The sequence below is a fragment of the Mustela erminea genome, chromosome 3, assembly GCF_009829155.1.
Source record: "Mustela erminea isolate mMusErm1 chromosome 3, mMusErm1.Pri, whole genome shotgun sequence".
Taxonomy (NCBI): domain Eukaryota; kingdom Metazoa; phylum Chordata; class Mammalia; order Carnivora; family Mustelidae; genus Mustela; species Mustela erminea.
In genome coordinates this window covers 112,365,318-112,386,947 of record NC_045616.1, presented here as the reverse complement: position 1 = coordinate 112,386,947, position 21,630 = coordinate 112,365,318, and the positions used below count along the sequence as shown (strand labels likewise).

Below are 21,630 nucleotides of genomic sequence, written 5' to 3'. Positions count from 1 at the left end.
GTCAGCAGACTAGAGGAATTCAAGGAACCCGCAGAACCGAGTTTTGTGAAGATCATGCAATGATTCTTGAAAATTCTGAGAATTTATTATATAAGGGATGTCAGAGAGTATGAGAGTGAACCAAGAGTTAACATTTTTAATTAGCAGAAAATGATCTGACCACATGGATTCAACATGCAACATTCTAGGCAGCTACTGCTGGGGTTGTTGAGAGTATGCCTGGGGAGGAGGGTATGTTGAGGGTATCTGTGGCTCCATCTTCACCCTCATAGATGAGAAAAACCATTCTGCAGATCAGATGTTTACACAGTCTGTGATCCAGGCCCCTTCTCAGTTGCTCCCTGATGACTGGAAAAGCCTAGGGAAATTATTGTCTTAGACTAGTATGTGGATTCACTGTTGACCTCTGTTATGGGTAGATGAGATTATACCAAGTGTGAAACTTTACCTGACACCTTTAGAGTTGAAACTTTTGAGGAAGACAAATGTTATCATGAGGTTTCCTTATTCACTCTGATAATCATGGTAGAATGCCTAGGGAATGCTTTGCATTGCTCCCAGGTTGCATCCCAAATTCCTTAGCACTATATGCATGAACCCCAATGTCTACTTGTCCAAATGTTCCTTCTCTATCTTTTCCTTCACTTAGTCCTGACACTCTATGGTATACCCACAGAACTGTTTGTAATTTCCCAAATATTTCAGGCTCTTACACGCCTCAGGGAATTTGTACCTGCTGTTTCTTCTACATACCATTTACTTTCATTCTTCACCTGATAACTCTTTCTGTCCTTCATGATTCAGTTGAGATGAAGCAACCTCTGAGAATGTTTGCATCTCTCTTCTTTTATTCTCTTTCACGGCACTTGTAAGAGTGCTAGGAATTGCCTATTTACCTCTCTTTGTACATGGGTGGCACTTCGTGAGCTGAGAATTTCTCATTTACCCTTCTGTCTTCAGTTCCACTGGGAGTGGCTTATAGCAGATGATCAATAAACATTGGTTACTATAAATCTATTTAGTTTTTTATAGTAATCAATCTTCCTTTTTTAAAACTTACAATTCTAAAATTTCAGAGGAAATTCCCAGATATCATTACCTCTGCAAACCTGCTGTCATTAGAATTCAGCAGTTGCACTACTAATGGATGATAAGAGAGAAAAAAAAATTAAGTACAGACACATAAATAATAGAGATTAAGAGATCATGATTGGCTGAAGCTCCTTAATTGGTATTAAGGATTAATTTTTAACAGTTATCAAATCTCCAACAGTGACAAAGTGTGTATTTTTTTTTTTTTTTTTTAATAATATTTAATTTATTATTTATTTATTTTTTTTTATTTCCAGCATAACAGTATTCATTATTTTTGCACCACACCCCGTGCTCCATGCAATCCGTGCCCTCTATAATACCCACCACCTGGTACCCCAACCTCCCACCCCCCGTCCCTTCAAAACCCTCAGATTGTTTTTCAGAGTCCATAGTCTCTCATGGTTCACCTCCCCTTCCAATTTCCCCCAACTCCACTCTAAGTCCCCATGTCCTCCATGCTATTTGTTATGCTCCACAAATAAGTGAAACCATATGATAATTGACTCTCTCTGCTTGACTTATTTCACTCAGCATAATCTCTTCCAGTCCCGTCCATGTTGCTACAAAAGTTGGGTATTCATCCTTTCTGATGGAGGCATAATACTCTATCCCCAGGGGTACAGGTCTGTGAATCACCAGGTTTACACACTTCATAGCACTCACCAAAGCACATACCCTCCCCAATGTCCATAATCCCACCCCCTTCTCCCAAACCCCCTCCCCCCAGCAACCCTCAGTTTGTTTTGTGAGATTAAAAGTCACTTATGGTTTGTCTCCCTCCCAAGCAGAGAAAGACAACTATCATATGATCTCCTTGATATGAGGAAGTGGTGATGCAACATGGGGGCTTAAGTGGGTAGGAGAAGAATAAAGGAAACAAGATGGGATTGGGAGTGTGTATTTTTTTTAAAGATTTTATTTATTCATTCGACAGACAGAAATCACAAGTAGTCAGAGAGGCAGGCAGAGAGAGAGAGAGGAGGAAGCAGGCTCCCCGCTGAGCAGAGATCCCTATGTGGGGCTCGATCCCAGGACCCTGGGATCATGACCTGAGCTGAAGGCAGAGGTTTTAACCCGCTGAGCCACCCAGGTGCCCCCAAAGTGTGTATTTTAACTAGAAATCATTTTTTGGGGGGATGAAAATCTTCACTATTGCCTGCACTTTAGATATTTGGAGGTAAATGGATTTTCCTCCAAAATTAAAACTATGCTCAAAGAAATTAAGATTATTCTAGGTTGGTATTAGGGTATTTTAGTCTATCTTCTCTATCTTACCATCTGTATGATCTGTTGTAGGGTTTACAACTTAATCTAAAATTTTTGTAAGAGTATAGGATTGATGAATAAGTACCCTTATTCATCATGTACTCCAATTCCAATCCATTGGAATGAGCAATACTGAAGTTTGGCCTTAATGGTGGATTAGACCACCCGTCTTCTCAGTGTAGTTGTAGTATATGAGGCTCGACTCATAAATGCCACAACACCAGAAATCACAATATTGAGAATCTTGTCCACTGAATTAAAGCAGTAACTACAGGATTTCCCTATATAATGCAATGCTGTTAGGAAAGATAATCATTAGATACCTGGTCTATCATGTTGTCTTCCTTTCCACCAGATCAGTCAGAAGGGAGGAAATGTGACACAGCAGACAATTGAGGGTAGATGTAGAAATATGTTCCAAGGAGTTAAGTAGCTTGCCTTAAATTGACTACCTAGTAAGAACTAAAGTTAAGGTGTAGGTCCACATTGAATCTCAAGCTCACACCATGTTCACTGCATAAACTTGTTTAGAGCAAAGTGTGTTGTTGCTCAGGACAAGCAGGTAAGGCAGGGCCTCGATATGAAGTTGGGCAGGGGGCAGGAAGGAGATCTTTGGTCACATAGGCCAGAGAGCATCAGGAGGAAAAAAAATAGAGAAATGGAAAACATGAGGTGTAATTTCAGCCTTTACCATGCTTTTGCTTAGCTCCTCATAATTAACGAGAAAAAGGGGGAGGGAATTGTGTTTTCCTAGTACTGCTGGTCCTGCTTCTGAAAGCTCTTCCTTTCCTGGGGATTAGAGAACATGGCTACATGCCAAGCCAATGATCTCTCCTGCTTAGTTATCCCAAGTTTTCTTCCCTGGCAGAGATACAGTGAGTCAGTGTATTGATTTCACCTCAGATTTTCATCTCGGTCATTCAACCTACGTTCAAGAAGTGGCATTATTTTACTCCTGGAGGCAGAGAGACACTGTCAGTCTCTCCCCGGAGGACAGTCGACTAAGTGCAGAGAGACTGTTTGCTGGCATCCCTTCCCTTGTCTGCGTTTGTTTTACATAACAGCATGCCACAACTCTTCAAGGAACAATGCTAGACACTGCCCAGGTTTCCCTTCTTGTGACATGTAGGGAGGAAACATCAGTACTTGCAAAATGCTGTTGCTTCAAGCTTAGCTCCCAGCTGGCAGATAATCAATTTTCTCCAATGCACAGTGACTTTCTCTCCTCCCCTCTCCCTCTTAGACCATGTTACACATGGTAAAGTGTGCTGATAGCTTCCAGTTCTCTGGGAGGAAGACTGAAAAGTAAGGGCTTCATTTTCTTCATTTCTAAGAGCTGGATTAGATGACCCTTGAGATTTCTTCTAAATCTAAAGTCTAAACTATATGCATTCTCTTTTTCTATTAATACACCTTTCACTTACTTTAACATGATAGTTGTTTAAATGAATTAGTTTAGAACCAGGAGCAAAGGGAATCTGTTTATAGTCTATTCTTTATCACTATCTTTTCTCAATAAGAATAATGGTCAAACTACATAGAGGAGTGATGAGGGAATGTGGGAAGGTTTATGTCACCACAGTTAAGGTCCTAAAGATGAGCTATAGAAGACACCTTTAGAACTGTAGTAATCTGTTATTTTCTTTCAGAAATATTAATTTGGTAACTTTGTGTTAACAGCTAAGAATAAGTAAAGGAATAGCCCTAAATGCCTAAAAGACCTTTAAAGTGTAGTCATAGACAAATTTTCACTTTGTCTCTGTATTGCCCAATAATTAAAATCCTTTGGTATGTCTTTCCTACTAGAAATGTTCTAGGCTCATTGGATAGTGAAGTCAATATGCAATCAGGATTTTCAGGCAGTCATTGAGATCCTGTCATCCACATATCCACGTCCAGCCAACTGGGGTCTCTTTCAGTGTAGGTCTTTGGTAGCTCATTTTGGCCAAAGTCATTTTAGGATTGCTATTCTGTACCAGAATTTTTAGGGTGCTCATAAAATCTTGAACAGCTTTTAAGTTCAAGGACTGGCTCATATATGCTCCTGGGAAATCAAGGCTCTTAGGCTCTTCAGACATATCCCATACCAGGCTCTACTTCATTTTTAATTTCAGTTTTGAAAGTTAAATTTCAGCATTTCCTTTACAAGTATCCATGTTCTTTGAAAACAGATCTTCCCCTATCGTTCATTTCAAGCAATGTTTTCTTCAGCTTTTGCAGAGATGGGTCATACGGCTAATCTTTGAGCACTGTGTGTGCTTATAGGGCACTGAACTCTTCACACCCATTGTGGATTTCTCACATAGGTTCTTTTGATCTTCAAAACAATCAAATCAACCTTGATTGAGTGACTGTTAGGGCATGATGCTTCCTATTTTCAGTCTGCTCTACTTCCTTGTGCTTGATTATTCTACGCCCATAATGAGCCCAAGTGACACCAAATTTAGCTTTTCTCGTCCCCTCATTGGCGCAGACTGTGTGAACAGGGGCTGCCTCACGGAATTCCTAACTGGGCTCATCGCATTGTATTGCATTTTTATGATCTTACATGAGGAGAATCTATACTAGAAGTAAAACATACCCACTAAAACTTTTTGGCTTCATTAAATGGTAGAATCCATGTTCATGAAAAAAAAAAATGGCTGCGGATATTTGCTTTCCTCACCTTACATTCAGTCAGGATAGCTTTCAGATCATTCTTTATTCAAGTAGATTAAAGTCGATCAATCTGTAGTGAAGTAGCTATAGAAATAAATGTATATGTCTACCAAGTACAGTTTAATGCTTTATTTTGTTAAAATGCCTTGGTAGAATGTATTTGATATAATTTAGTATGTTTGAAAAGTTTAACCAGTTTTTCTCATTTGTATTATTTTGCCAATTTTTATCTGGTTTTTGAGGGCCTAAACTTATCTTATACATACAGAGTTTTAAAAAAAACAAAAAACAAACAAACAAACAAACAAAAAACCAAAATACTTCTAACTTGTGTGGCATTTAAAAAATTTTTTTTAAATTTTTTTAAATTTTTTATTTTTTTGCTTCTAACTTGTCTGGCATTTTTCTCTTAAGAAGAATTGGGGAAATAATTGCCATTGATGTTGATGTATAATACAGATGTGTTAGTCCAGCAGGCTAGTTCCTGTTCCCTATTAACTGTATGACTACAATAGGAGTGTATCTTAAATAATTAAGTTTATTTGAGATATACATATTAGTATACTCTTAATTATCAATAAAAGTAAAATCCTTTAACTTAAAAAAAAAAAAAAGATGAGCTAGGGTAGGGTTGGTGAATTTGACATTGGGGTAGATTGCACATGGTTCACCAAAGACACAAGTTTTAAAACATGATGGAGTTTCTTCCCTAGCATTGTGAAGAATAGATATACTAAATATTTAGCTTAAAGCAGCTATTTTCAGTTCTTTAATATCATTGAAAATTTATAACCTTGAAAACCAGGTTTTTCCTGGTTTTTATATATACATTTTTCCAACTACTCTTTCATGCCACCAAATCCAATATGTTATCAAAGAACTGATTGGGCCACAGGGGCTATAGATTCATGTTAACAACTTCTGCAAAGTGCATGTCTTTTAGAAATGGCTTGGGGAAAAAAAAAAAGTGAGGATTTTTTTTTTTTTTTTTTCCCTCCCGGCCAAGAAGGCTGGAGAGGGGAAGCAAGGCACTTCAATTTGCCATTATTTAAACACCAGATTCCAAGTGGCTTTAATTTTAATGATGTTAACATCAAATTCTCCTTGAGAGATCTCTTGTGATCAGCTGCGAAGAGGCTGTTGCCTCAATGCTGAGAGAACAATAATGCTTAGCAAATAACAGCTCTCTACAGTTAGTGTAATTTTTCCCTTCTTATTTGCTAATCTAAACGCAGTTATTCTGCAGAAAGAATTGGTTAACTCAAGTTTATTTAGGAACTCAAGCAGGGGAAAGGAGACAGAACATCTAATTAAATCTTTAATGCATAAAATCATACTTCAATTTTATAACTCACAGTTTAGTTATTCAAATGACAGTATTAATGAAAACAAAAAAGCTCTCAGGGGTAAATTGAGAGACCTAGCTTCTGGTGAAGGTTCTGTGGTGTGACCTTTGGCAAGCTCCAGTATTCCTCAGAGCTTTACTCTCTCATCAGGAAAATGAAGAAACTGGCCTGATCTCTGAATTCTCTTTCAGCTATGACACCCTAGGATCAAATCCAAATTCAGCAGTGAAAGTACTGAAAATTCCCTATATAATGAGGCCAAAGACACTTTCAGTTTTGGTGAGCAGAGCATTAAGCCATTGTTCTTGATGCTGATTAGACATGGAATACCATCTGTGAAAATAAAGCAAGTGCCAATTCAAAAAAAAAAAAAAAAAGAAAGAAAGAAAGAAAAGGATTTGGACGGCCTTTAATAATCTCCTATATCAATCATGCAATAGCAGAGCCAGATATGAGGCAGATACCTACATACTTTGGTTCATATGATCCTTCTCCCAGAAAACTTATTCCAAGAAGTCTGTTTAGCTCAAAAGCACAAGTCCTTATCTTCCCTGTGGGCAGAGAATGCTGAGCGTCAGCCTCCGATCTAGACTGTCCTTTATAACATGAAAGAGACACAAGACTCCATGTGGCAGACAGATTGATGCTAGAACTCATTCTCTGATATAGAAATCCAAAAGCCTTGAGGTGTGAATCCTGAATATAATGAGCAAATGGATGTGGTTGCATGCTTTTCTCAAATCTTTATATTATTTTCCTTTACTACTCAAGTCACAGCAAGGGCTTTTTGATGGGTAAAAAGTGGTGTTTGTGTCTAATAGTTGAGTAGAGGCAGGACACATGTCACCTCACAAGCCCTGAGGTATTCTTGAGTGGGCAGTATCACATATTGAGTATAAGGCCTGCTGACCCCCAGGAGGGGGCATTCTTAACATGTTTTGTTGTTTGTTTGTTTTTTAAGATTTTATTTATTTATTTGAGAGAGACAGTGAGAGAGAACATGAGAAGGGAGAAGGTCAGAGAGAGAAGGGAGCAGGGAGCCCAATGGGGGACTCGATCCCAGAACTCTAGGATCATGACCTGAACCGAAGGCAGTCGCCCAACCAACTGAACCATCCAGTCACCCGGGAGGGGGCATTCTTACATCCCCCCGATGCTGTGGTCTTCTCGTGTTTTTATTTCTGTAATGGAGTCTTGTCAGGGGAAGGAAAAGGATAGATTGTTATGCTTTCTTGTCTGACTGCAAGGCCATTCCAGTATAATAAAAGAGGTTCTGTCAGTTGTACAGCTGTAGAATTCTTAGTCTTAAAACCAAAGGAGAAAAGAATGGTACTAAGCTCTGACTTCCTGACAGGTGGAGAAAAATGGATGTTTATTGTAGATACAAATCAAAATGAACAAGCTCTGATATAAAGTAGATTCTCAAGGTCACAAGAGCCTCTGAGTTATGTGGAAACATTAGGAAAAGGAAAAAATAATGGTAATAATTTTTAGTGACATTTATTAAGCATCTACTATGTCTCAGTCCCTGTTCTAAACACTCAACAGGAATCCTTCCACTTCACCAGAATTCTAGTAAGGAGGGATGACTATTATCCCTATTTTTCTATGTGCTAAAACTGAGACTAGACAAGTTAAGCAAGCTGCTTAAGATCATAGAGCAAATTAATATCAAACTAAGAAATCCCCCTTTTTTGTCATGTATCTCCTTTCTTCATTTTTCATAAATTTTAGAGCTGTTGGCAAAATTTGGATATGTTTCAAATATGCAGATTTAAATAATATCACTAATAATAAATTTAATATTAAAGTCATATTTAACATTTTATGTAGGGTCCCCACAAAATCCACTATCTAAGTGAGGTAGTTTTATTTTATAAAAAAGACAAAAAGAACCAGAAAAGAAGTAGGATTTACCCAAGATTACACAAGATCTAAACAGGCAGGAATTAGAGCACAGGTCTGCTGACTTTGAGTCCAGTGCTTTCCCTACCAAAAGATATAGCCTCCTTTTTCAGAGACGTTGAGCTTTTTAGAACCAACTCTATGTAGTTTGATATAATTTGCAGAGTTTAAAAAAATATATTAGTAACAGGGACGCCTGGGTGGCTCTGTTGGTTGGATGACTGCCTTCAGCTCAGGTCATGATCCCGGGACTGGGATCGAGTCCCGCATCGGGCTCCCAGCTCCATCGGAAGTCTGCTTCTCTCTCTGACCTTCTCCTTGCTCATGCTCTCTCTCACTGTCTCTCTCTCAAATAAATAAAAAATCTTTAAAAAAAAATATTAGTAACAATTTTTAACAGACACGTTAAAAATTATCTTGAATATCACAAAGTGCAAAACTTCCTGGGTGAGAGAATTCCAGCAGGGGAAGAAAGCTTTAAAATGGAGTAGTTGGGCATGGAGCAAAGAGCAAGTGAGGTCAAGGTTTTAAGTTTATAATTTTGCAGAGTATCCCCAGGAGTGATTTGACGTCGTGGGGAACATTTTGTGATTTGACCTTTTCCAACCATTGCCTGCAGTTGCCTGAATTTGGATGTTCTTTTTCCAGCTGCTTTCAAAGCTGTTTTAGAAAGCTTGGTATTCTGATAACATGAGGTTTCTCAACTTCTGTAGAGTCTTTTCTTTAAGAAAATGTCAGTGCCTGGGTTAGATTAATCAGGTCTGGCTTCAAACACAAAATTATGCCTGGCCCGTCAAATGAATAAAATAAGAAATTATAGTGTTTCAACTGACATGGTTATTTCTCTAGGAAAGTTTTCTGGGTTTGAATTAAAATCACTAATAACATTTTTCTCTTTGCATCCTGATTTTGAAACCATCTGTAAGATACATTTCATAAATCTAACAGCTAGAATTCAAATACCATCTTTATTGCTGGTAGCAGTGATTTGGAAGATTGGTACTATTTCTCATCAAAATCTAATTTTTGCTATTACCCAACTCAGAGGAGAAGTTGGTGTACAAGACCATCTAGTTGCTTGAAATAGCAGGCTGGCAACAATCAAGTACCTAAAGTAGGGACTGGATGAGACAAACTTCTAGATTAATCTCTAAAAATCAGTCCATGGCTTGATGTGGGAGATGTTACCAAGTGGAGAACAGATGTAAGAAATTATTAGATCTATCCAGTAAGTAAACACATAAGTGGGCAAGCATCTCAATTTTGCCTATCAGATAACAGAATGAAGTGGGAGAAAGCTAGAGTGCAATCTCTTTTTTCAGGTACTTTATAAAAGGGTGGAAATTTCTATATAATAGGTGAGGAAAAATAGAGGGAACCATGGCTGCCCATGGCCAAAGACTCTATTTTTCATGGACACAACTATGGACATGCCTTTTCATGCTGGGAAGTCTTGTTTCTTTCTACAAGTCTCAAATAGGATTTCTATTCTTTTCCTCTGGGAAGGGCAATCTCATCATGTGTATGTCAGAATGGCAAAATGTAACATATTGACCCATTTTCTGCGGCTCTGGGATTACAACTGTGACAAATCAGTTATAATCTGTAATTACAAAGAGCAAATATAAGTAAATAAATAAATACTTCCTTATCTAGCACTTACCTATGGTTGATTGGAAGTAAAAAACTACTGTTTTTCTTGGGATTTCTCAAATACACAGCCATACCTCTATTAAGCCAGTTTAGTTTTCTTATCAAAGGTGACAGATTTAACTATACTATGGTATGTGCTTTTTATTGGTCTCCCTCTCCTGAGCTGTTGAAAATACTTCAGCAACTAAGAGTCAAGAGAGCGAAGAGTGGAATATGAATTCACATTTTAAAATTTACCCTGAAATGGGACTTCTGAAAGAGATAAATGGGAAGATCTGGTGGTGTTGTAGTAATACTCTACACGAGGAGTAACCATACATAAAAGGATATTTTGTCACCTTTGACTACCAAGCCATGTTAATATGTAACAGCCCATGCTTCAGGGTCATGTTGAACAGAAGAGATGATTTTTGTGACCCACATCTGTGAACTATGCTAAAATGATGGTATTAATGATGTTCATGGATATACTGATGTTCATGTAAATTCATGATGTTCATGAATGTTTGACTGTTGTTCCTGATAGTTGCAGGTAGCCTTTTAACAAAGGATAAAAACATTTCACTGGAGAGGAAGCTTACTTACCAATACTGTAGAATACCAATACCAATCTTCTTTGATGGGTCTTTAAGAGGATAAAATTAGTTGATAGGGATAAATTCTAGGACCTTTCTATCCAATTCTCTTTTGGATGTGGAGCACTATTTCTTCTATGCTTATATGGGCCAGAATAGGGTTAATAAAATTACAAAGAACCCTGCTATTTTGTAATAATATATTACATGTATACATTCTCTCTAAAAAATTAAAAACACTTTTTCTACCATTAGCAAATGTGGTTTTCACAGCAACCTTAGTAATAGGTGTGTTTATCCCTATTTTTCTGGAAGAACTTAAACAACCTACCCTACTTGCTGGACCTTGTTTGTGTCATTACTAGTACTTGAATTCTGGAACTGCAGTCTGTGTACTTTCTGCTACTACAACCTATTCTGCACTGATAGAAAACATGTTTGGTATCTAGTCAGATGTTTGTAGGAGTTAGATTTAATTATGCTGAGAAATTGCATTTCTTTTAGATGGATCAAAGTGGCAAATGCATTCATTCGTATCTTCAGCTTTAGATTTCTGAGACAGAGTTGTTTTGCTTATGTAAATCTCAAGGTGAATTTATTTGGACACTGTTGGAATTTGGTAATGGACCCAAAATAATGAATTGTATTACAAAAGGTCACAATAATCTATAAAACTTGTTTCTAAAGCAAGGGAAAAAGAGAAGTGATTTACACTAGTAAATCTAGTAAAGAGAATTTTCTAGTATAGAAATGCAGAAAATTAAAATATTAGCAAACAGTTAGGTTCACTGTGTAAACCTAGAGGAAACCACTAATCTCTGGAAGCTTTACAAATACTAAGCTTCCTTCTATCTAAAGCTATTCTCCAAAAGGACAACTTTAGTAGAGTTGAGTTTCCATCTTCCTAAAAGTAATATGCTTATCACATAAGGTTCAAGAGCAAATGAAAAGAATTTTTCTCTTTATGGTTGGGGCCCCCAGTTATCCAAACCAGCTTTCTATGCTAACTATATTCGGTAATTGCTCATCTTTCTGCTTTCCTTACGCCCACTTCGCGCCCACCTTTATTTCCATGATCCTAACCACTGGCTTAAAATGAACAGGCTATTTACTACAAAAGGAGTACTGCTTTGGGAGGCAAGAGTCATGGGTCTGCCACTAGATAGCTCTGTGTCCTTCGATAAAATACCAATCATCTTTGATGGTCTTTAAGAGGATAAAATTGGTTGGTATGGATAAATTCTAGGACCCTTCTAATGGATTCTCCTTTGGATGTGGAGTACTATTTCTTCCATGTTTATATACGCCAGAATGGTGTTAATAATATTACAAAGATTATGCTACTTTTTAATAATATATGACATTAATGGGCCTTTTATTATGGGCCAGGAATTATACTACACACTTCACATATATTAATTCTTGTTAGTTTAGTTTCACAATAACCCTGTGAGGTGGGTTTTTTATTATTCCTATTTACAGATAGGGAAGTTGAGACTCAGAGAATTAAACACTTTCCCCAAATCACATAACCAATTAGTGATAGAAGTAAGACTTTGAACCTAGCCAGTCTGACATCACAGTCCTTATAGTGGACATTTTTCTTTTAAGATTTTATTTATTTATTTGTCAGAGCGAGCACACACAAGCAAGGGGAGTGACTGGCAGAGCAGTCAGAGAGAGAAGTAGGCTCCCTGTAGAGCAAGGAGCCTGGGGGACCCCATCCCAAGACCCTGGATCATGACCAGAGCAGAAGGCAGATGCTTAACCACCCAGGCATTCCTGTAGTGGACATTTTTGATGACCCCACCTTCCCGTCTTCTCTGAGCTGGAGTACCCATCCTCCAGGTGCTATAAGAAGTGGCTGCTGATAGCCCACCACTGTCCCCTTCTCTACAGAATTGCCTTTGACCGGGGCGCCTGGGTGGCTCAGTGGGTTAAGCCGCTGCCTTCAGCTCAGGTCATGATCTCAGGGTCCTGGGATCGAGTCCCGCATCGGGCTCTCTGCTCAGCAGGAAGCCTGCTTCCCTCTCTCTCTCTCTGCCTGCCTCTCTGACTACTTGTGATTTCTCTCTGTCAAATAAATAAATAAAATCTTAAAAAAAAAAAAAAAAAAAGAATTGCCTTTGACCAAAATAGAACCATCTCAACTAAGAGATTAAGATCACTCCACCACAGCCTACAGAGTGCAACTGACTGCTGCTCTTGCCTCAAGGTGGCACTTACTCTGTGGTATGATTTGTTCCAGCTCCTAGAAGTTCCCCTGCTTTTGCTTAGCTTTTTTTCCACTGCTGGTTCTTGCTTCCTTCCCTCACTCCCTTTCTTCTGACAGTTAAACCCCAATAAGTCACTCACCCTTGCAGGAATTCTTAACTCCACCTTTACTTCTAGGAAACCTAACTAACTGCAGCTCCTGGTCTTCACCTCAATTCTGTGCTCTCTTTGCTCAGTGGAGAAGTCAGAGGAAATCTTTAAAAGATAGATTTGGCCTAGAAAAAATTATAAATTACACTTTTAACTTTCCCTTGTAATTTTTCCAGTTGCTATTTTTTTCAGCCTATGAGCTTAAAGAAATAACAGATGAAATAAAAATGGTGGTTTTGAAACAAAATCACACCTACCTATTAGATATAAGATGAAAGACTGATTGATCTCTTTCAGCAGCCAAGCCCCTTTGTTCTATCCTCTCATTAATTGGATCTGGCTGAGAAACTCAAATTACCAATCGATTCTTTAATAAGCATAATGTGATCACTCTGATATAGTTGATTTCCCTCCCCTCCCCCCTTTTTTTCTTGGCAAGCAGTTAAGATTGCTAACAGCTCACTGTGACCTTATATTCACATCTCTGGGGATTAAGTTCAGCAAGGTATCCAATAAAAATATTTCCAGAAGCAATAATTTCTAAAGCGAAGTTTTAATATTTCATAAGCTCATGTTGGTCTCTGCCTTGGTCTTAAATGCTTTTAGTATAGGGTTCTCCCAGGGTTTTCATCATTGCTTTCTAAGCTAAAAAATTTATTCATTTAACAAATAATTGCAGGACTCCTGCATACCAGGCACTGTCCTAGATGCTGAGGTAAATTAGTTAACTAAGTATAGCTACTTCTCTCATGGAACTCATGAACTAATTGTAGATTGTAATCTCATATTCCCACCAGTCATATTCTTTTAAACTGTGATCAGCTCTCTAATTGTCATACCATACTATGAGGTTTTACTGAAGACATTAGATCTACTCAAGGACTTCTTTGATGATGGAATAAATTGACATCTGAAAAAAGAATGGAGTTAAAAGTAAAGATGGGGGTATTAGATTTTCAGCCAAGGGAATCAGCATGTGAAACGATCCTAATGCAAGAAGCAGCAGGGACTTTTAAAGAACCAGAAGAATACCAGTTGGAATGTGAGGAAATACTATTTAAGATGAGGCTAGAGATGTAATTAGGAGACTATACAAAGCCTTAAAGGAAAAGTTAAAGGGTTTTAGTGTATCCCTATATAATGGACACTTATTAAAGGGTTTGGAGGAGTGTATAAGTGTGTGACACGAACATAGGAACAGAGGATATTCCTGAAATTAGAGATAACATGGCAAATGAAGACAAAAGAATGAGCAGTACCCCTTACGAGAATAGAGAGTAAATCAGGTTGGAAGGGCATTAAAGGCGGGGAGATCGTAAACAGTGTGAGATAGAGCGGGGATGGAGCAAGGTAAAATGGACCAGAAAAAACATGGTAAGCAGTATGGATTTTATACTGAGAAATTTGAAGGGAATTGCACGAGCAAAAGTGCACTTCAGGAAGATTGGTCTAAACTAGCACCGTCCAACTGAGCTTTCTGTGGTGAAGTAACCTTTCTGTAATCTGTACTATCACAATATGGTACTCACTAGTCATATGTAGATACTGAGCACTTGAAGTGCCCTTGATGAACTGGAGGGATAGAATTTTAAATTTTACTTAATTTTGTATTTTACTTAAGGTAACTACCATCTTAGCGCAAATCTAGTAATAGTACAGAGTATGTATGTGTGATAGTGTGGTGGTGCTGGGGACATCTGGAAGTTGGAATGAGGAAAAGGAGATGAGCTAGAAATCTGGGAGAGAGAGGAGGTCAGGAAGAATAAAGACAGAAAAACCATACAAGTGTGAAGTGACAATATTTACTTTACTTTGTCTACATGAAAGGAATAATGAGAAAGGTCTAGGTTAAATTCAGATTATAGACCACCTCCCATGCCAGACTAAGGGGCTTGGACTTTCTGTGAAGAGGAACATGGATCTCTTTTAGATTTGCAAAGATTTGAATTATTTAAGCAGAATTTTCAGAAACGTGCTTGTCAGAAACTTCATTTAATTATGGTATATAACATAAATTAGCATCTATATTTTTTGTTAGAGCCCTTGTGCCATTGATTAGTGATGCAATAGCCTTGTGTTTTTCTTAGTCTGAGGACACCTTGATGGCAAGAATTAGAGTTTGGCTGTTATCCCTTCTGACGTCCCAGGACCTAGTTGCTGGAACAATGTTGAATGTAATTCTAGAAAAGTTAATAGGAGCCTCAGACACTGTTGGGAATGGGGGCAGGTGACGGGTGCAGAAACACCTGGGAGTGGCATGTATAGAAGTTAGCAACTGATTAGACTTGAAAGTCATTACTTACCCATAATTCTCTAGACTCCATAAACTCAGGAACTGTGATTCTGCCCAAGGACTAGATACTCTATGCATTCTTTTGGGAACACAGCAAATTTGGAGAAAAGTGTGGTGCCAATTAAAAGGTAGTATTTACAAAGTATTTGGGGGGCAGTGTTTATTCCAGATATCTTGAAGTTAAATACATCTTTAAAAAGATATTTCCAAGGGCAGCTGGGGGGCTCCATTGGTTAAGTGTCTGCCTTCAGCTCAGGTCATGATCCCAGGACCCTGGGATCAAGTCCCGTGTTGGGCTCCCTACTCAGTGGTGAGCCTGCTCCCCACTCTCCTTCTCCGGCTCCCCCTGTGCACGTCCTTGCCCTCAAATGAATAAAATCTTAAAAAAAAAAGGAGAGATTTCCAGATTATCTTTCAAAAAGTCAGTGTATGTCCCTAACAAGAGTTTATAGCTCTTCATTCACATCTTGTCTGTACTTATTATTTATAACCTTTTTTATATATTTTGAGATATTTGTATTTTCCTTTTTAAATTATCTAAAGCAGTCTCTTTCTTTTAACATTTTAAAAAGCTGCATGTTTATTTATTTATTTATTTAGTAAACTCTTTTCCCAATATGGGGCTTGAATTCATAACCCCAAGATCAAGAGTTGCATGCTCTACCAAGGAGTTCTAAGTTTTACATGCTAAATGTGTAAATAATTTTCCTTTATGCTTTTTATGTTTCCCCAAATGAAGATGTAGCCAATCAACTCTTCTACTTTCCTGTGGTGCAAAGCAACCTCATAGAAGTATACCACAGATTCAAGTATTTCTAGAATGTGTTGACAGAGTTAGATCTAATGAATTGTCTCAACACATGTCTCTGTCTGAATTGTAGTCAGAAAATTATCTTGTTCCCTCTTAATCTATTTAATCTAGAATCAGTTGTGAGATTCCATAGGTCTTAATCCCCATACTCCCTAAACTAGAGGGCTATACGCAGAACAGTGATTCAGAATATTTGTTGACTTAAACAAAGAGACTAGACAAATGGAAAGAAGGGCACAACACTAACACTATATGAGCATGAGGAGAGCATAAACAATATTTTGACTTCAAGTCAACCTAGTAGAATAATATATACTCTAGTTTATAGTTAAGTAGAATGAGAATCATGAGTGAGGAACAAAGTGAAATGTTTTCTTTTTTTTTTTTCCCCCACCAACCTGACAAGTATTGATGATAAGGGATAATATAAGCATACATCCATTCAGCCCTAATCTCTGTATATAATAGTTCTCATTCTAGGTAACCAGAAAATTCTTCTTGTCATTATGTCAAGTGTTCACAGGGTAGAAGACTTTTCTACCATTGGAAATTTTTAGGAAATAGTTTCACACCACAGTTAAAAAAAGTTGGAATTCATTGGTCATTAATATTGGCAGTTTGTTTCTTCTTAAAACCATACATGAGAAGCTTAAAAAAGATAAAGAAAAATGGACATTAGTGGGTGTTATTCAAATTATATGTCTTCTCTTTTCAATCATAGCCTGTGACTATGACATTCTAAATTAAAACACAGAAAAGGACCCAACTAATTTATTAAGTGCTATGACTTTAAATATCATATGTTAGACTAAATCAATAGAAGGAATATATTTGAAGTGGCTGGAATAACCACTTTTGACTTGGTTGGCATTTAAACCTTTTGGGCTTAGGAATCACTGATGTGGTACTTTCAGGGGATTTGATTTTATAGGTTCGTTGGCCCAGAGTTTTTTAAAAATACAAAAAGGGATGTGGCCTTAGAGATAAGACAGGCATCAGGCTGTCACAGTGAAGCTGCTTTGCTTTTAAATGGCCTTCCCAAGTTTGAATTCATAATCTAGTGGTAGAAAAGCTTTGGATTTGCTGGCAAAGATGAAAGATGCTTGGAAGCTATTGCCTTAAAATAGAAATTGATGGGTAAATAGACTATGGAAGTTTAGAATCTGACCTGAAGGGAAGTGGAGTATTGAATTGAGATAATTATCGTGTTAACTTGAGAGAAAATTCAAGTCCACCTTTAAAAGAGTCAGATCATTAATGCCAAAGTGCAGATTCTCGTTCACTTATGCGATAAGAAGTAAAAAGAAGTTACAAAAGTTATCTAGATAGAAAATATTATAATTTGTAAAGTCTCAAACACATGTTAAAAATATGTAGAAAACTCTCAAGGACTCTGAAAATCGGGAGAAAAAGCACACTGAATATTACTATTTAAAAAGAAACCTCATTTTTCCCTATCTAGATTTTGAGACCTTGAATTTGTCTGTAGTATTCTGATCAAAGGAACAGGAAAGAAACAGACAGACATTAATAGGGATCATCTCAAATTAAATGTCTTTATTCTATAATTATAGCCTGTGCCTATTCTAAACAAGAAGAAAAGCAGAGACCAAACTAATTTATGAACTGCCATGCTTTTAAGTAGCTTAAGTCTAACTAAATCAACACAGAGAATCATAATATCAGAGAACCAATCAAAATCTACTTAATCCCAGCAAGCAATTCCCACTTTTAAATTTTCAGGGGTTGTTGCTCAATAATGGGTACTTACTGTCACATTAAATTGTTCTCATGCATAGCCATATGGTTATTCTTTGATTCCTTTATCACTTTCCTATCAGGGATTATTTACATAAACTCTTCTTTTAACCCAGTGTTCTAGAACACATCTTCTTGATTTTTTGTGTGTTTTTTTCCCCATGTTTAAATTTATAAATGCATTCTTTCTTCTGATCATTTATTTAACAAATGTTACTGAATACCTATTGGGAGTCAAAGAGGATGTTAAGTACTGGTTGTGGAATGGAATGCTAAAATAGGCACTGTTTGTGAACTCATAAATCCTAATGGGAGAGAGTTTATGAAAATAACCACACAAATGAGAAATTAAGAATCGTAGTTAAGTGCCATGAAGGAAAACCGTATGATTCAATGAAAACATTAGAAAAATGTCTCAGGATAGGAATTTGGTTATAAACGGAGTAAAAGAGGCATTTATTTAGGCACCAGTATATTTCTCTGTGGCTTGTATGGAGAAAGGTCCTGAGAACAGGAGGAAATTGTTAAGAACTTTAGGGTCATTGCAGGTAAGAGAGGCACAGTGTAGAAACACTGTCCGCACCCTCCAGAAACATTTGAAAGAAGAAGATATTATCAATATACTACAAATGTTTCCTCCCATCTGATAGTCACATTACTTATAAAAGGATCAGAATTCAGTTTAGTTTGGGTTTTTTTTTTTTTTAACCCAAAGGGGTAGAAGATAGCTTTTAACATATCCCTTGTGTGAACTCTCAATTTAAATGTGTGAACACGAGAACTGAATATATGCTTATTTTCAAAAGTTTTGCAGTTTTTTATTGAAGTATAATTGACATATTGAAGCATAAACCTATTGGTTTTAGATATATGTCAGGTAATTTGATATTTTTACACATTATAAAATGATCCCCACAATGTCTAGTTACCATCTGTTACCATACAAAATTATTATGATATTATTGACTACATCCCTATGGCTTATTTATAAATACAAGTTTGTACCTCTTAATCACCTTTACGTATTTCACCTACCCCCAGCCCTTTCCCCCTCTGGTAATCAGTAGTTTGTTTCCTGTATCTATGAGTCTGTTTCCATTTTGTTTTTTAGTTTGCACATGTAACTGAAGACAGTATTTGTCTTTCTCTGTTTTACTTAGCATTATACCCTCTGTGTTCATCCGTGCGGTCACAAGTGGAAGGATTTCATTCTTTGTTTTATAGCAGAGTAATATTTATTTTTTTAAAGATTTTGTTTATTTATTTGACAGACAGAGATCACAAGTAGGCAGAGGGGCAGGCAGAGAGAGAGAGAGTGGGAAGCAGGCTCCCCGATGAGCAGAGAGCCTGTTGCGGGGCTTGATCCCAGGACCCCGGGATCATGACCTGAGCTGAAGGCAGAGGCTTTACCCCACTGAGCCACCCAGATGCCCCAGAGTAATATTTCATTGTATGTATATTACATCTTTATCTATGGGTGGACACCTAGGTTGCTTCCGTATCTTAGCTATTGTAAATAATCCTGTAATGAACACAGGGATGCGTATATCTCTTCAAACTGATCTTTTTGTTTTCTTCAGGTAAACATCTACAAGTAGAATTGCTGGATTGTATGGTATTTCTACTAATAATTTCTTTGAGGAATCTCTATAGTGTTTCCCATAGTGGTTATGCCAATTTACTTTCTCAGCAACAGAGCATGTGGGGGATTATCTTTTTTCTATATTCTTGTCAACACTTGTTATTTTTTGTGTTTTTGATAAGAGAAAATGTGACAGGTATAAGGTGATATATTACTGTGGTTTTAATTTGCATTTCCCTGATGATTAATGATGTTGACCATCTTTTCTTGTGCCTGTTGGCCATATGCATGTCTTCTTTGGAAAATGTCTTTTCAGTTCCTCTGTTCTTTTTTTTTTTTTTAAGATTTTATTTATTTATTCAGTGAGAGAGAGTGAGACAGCACAAGCAGGGGGAGAGGCAGGCAGAGAGAAACCAGACTGCCCACTGAGAAGTGAGCCCAACAGAGGTCTAGATCCCAGGACCCTGGGATTGTGACTTGAGCTGAACACAGATGATTAACCTACAGAGCCACCCCGGCGGCCCCCCTCTGTTCATTTTTAATGGATTTTTAAATATTAAGTTATGCAAGTTCTTTATATATATTTTGGATATTAACCCTTTATCAAATACATCATTTGCAAATATCTTCTCCTATTTCAGTAGGTTGCCTTTTCATTTTGTTAATGGTTTCCATCACTATGCAAAAGCTTTTCAGTTTGATATAAATGCCATTTGTTTATTTTAGCTTTTGTTCCCCTTGCCTGACACAGGTCCAAAAATATATTACTAAGACTGATGTTGAAGAGCTTACTGCCTGTATTTTCTTCTAGGAGTTTCCTGGTTTCAGGTCTTTCGTTCAAGTCTTTAATAGATTTTGAATTTATTTTTGTATATAGTTTAGTCATCCAGTTTCATTCTTTTGCATATGCCTTTCAAACTTTTCCAACACCATTTATTGGAGACTGTCTCTTCCTCATTGTATATTCTTGCCTCCTTTGTCATTGACCATATAAGCATGCGTTTATATCTGGGCTCCCTATTCTAAATGCTTTCCAGGTTTGATAAGGGTATGTATGGTGTTATCTTTGTTCTGTTCCAGGAGATTATGTGGTCATGTCTGTCTACTTTGACCTGAGCAGAAGGATGGGATACTTCACGATCCAGACCTACATCCCCTGCACACTCATTGTTGTCCTATCCTGGGTATCTTTCTGGATCAATAAGGATGCTGTTCCAGCCAGAACTTCTTTAGGTAAGGCACATTTCTTTTCATTTAAGTATTCCAAGATAAGTATCCAGTATCAGGAATCTTCATTCCCCTAAGTTGATTTGTTTTTAATTCAGTCAGCAATTATGTAGAAATGTCATTATTTCATTTTAAAGAAAACTAGCATATTAAAAAAAAAGTGTTTAAAAGTTTTCCAGTTCTAGTTTTCCTTAATTACCTCAATTTGCTTTCTTTAGTAAATTCTCTTGATAAATTTAAGTTTGACTAAGGAGGAAAAAAAAAAACTTCTAATTTCAGTAGATTTTGTGTTTTGGTCTTTGGGTAGTTATATGCAGAGCAACTCACACAAGCTCATGAGAGCTATTGTTGTTTATACTTTCCAAATATATTGAGAGATGTCACATCGATAGATTGGAGTCTGCCAAGGTGAAAGTATTAACATCATGGAAATAGGCAAACACTAAAAACCAAGACTGCCTTTTCTTTCCCTAGAGTCAACTGTTACACATTTACCAGCACATGACTAGCTGTTGATTAATTCCAACATCTGTAATTATTCATGACATTTGAAGACATACCTACACAGCAATTGGCTCTAACCATTGAAAATATTTTTGGAAAAATACCCGTGATGCTCTGGAAACACCAGCCCTCTCCATCACAAACATACATACTTTTAAGATTATTTGCATCTTTCTTTATGTATATAGAGACACTTATCTTAGATTTTCACAACTTTTTCCTCATGTGAGGAAGAAGATCCCCAGAAAGTATTAAAAATTTATAGACTCAGAGGGACATGGGAGTCTAGGTCCATGAATGTTGAATACTTAAAAACAAAGCTGTTGAAAGATGAATTATATAATCACAGTCCTCTTTTATCAGCTATGTGAAAACTAGAACCACATCTCTTGCTCACTCTTTGGCTAGTGAGTAAATATAATTGTAGTAGTGAAGAGCTCAGTTTTTGAAAACCAATAAATCTGGATTTCATCCTCCATGTATAGTATGGCCTTGGAAATGCTCTTTAATTTATGTAAATCATATTTTCCTCAAATGTGAAACATATCATTTTCTGTAAAATGCTTTATGAGTTAAGTATAGAAAATACTTAA

At 37.1% G+C, this 21,630-nt stretch overlaps 1 protein-coding gene across 2 annotated transcripts in view; it reads left to right on the top strand.

The window, feature by feature from the left end:
- The window catches only part of GABRG2 (gamma-aminobutyric acid type A receptor subunit gamma2), a 105,728-nt gene that overhangs the window by 68,133 nt on the left and 15,965 nt on the right, over positions 1-21,630 (top strand). For both annotated transcript variants that reach the window (XM_032337107.1, XM_032337108.1), the window contains exon 7: positions 20,387-20,539. In XM_032337107.1, the coding sequence (XP_032192998.1) occupies positions 20,387-20,539 (153 nt within the window). The remainder of the gene's footprint in view (positions 1-20,386; positions 20,540-21,630) is intronic.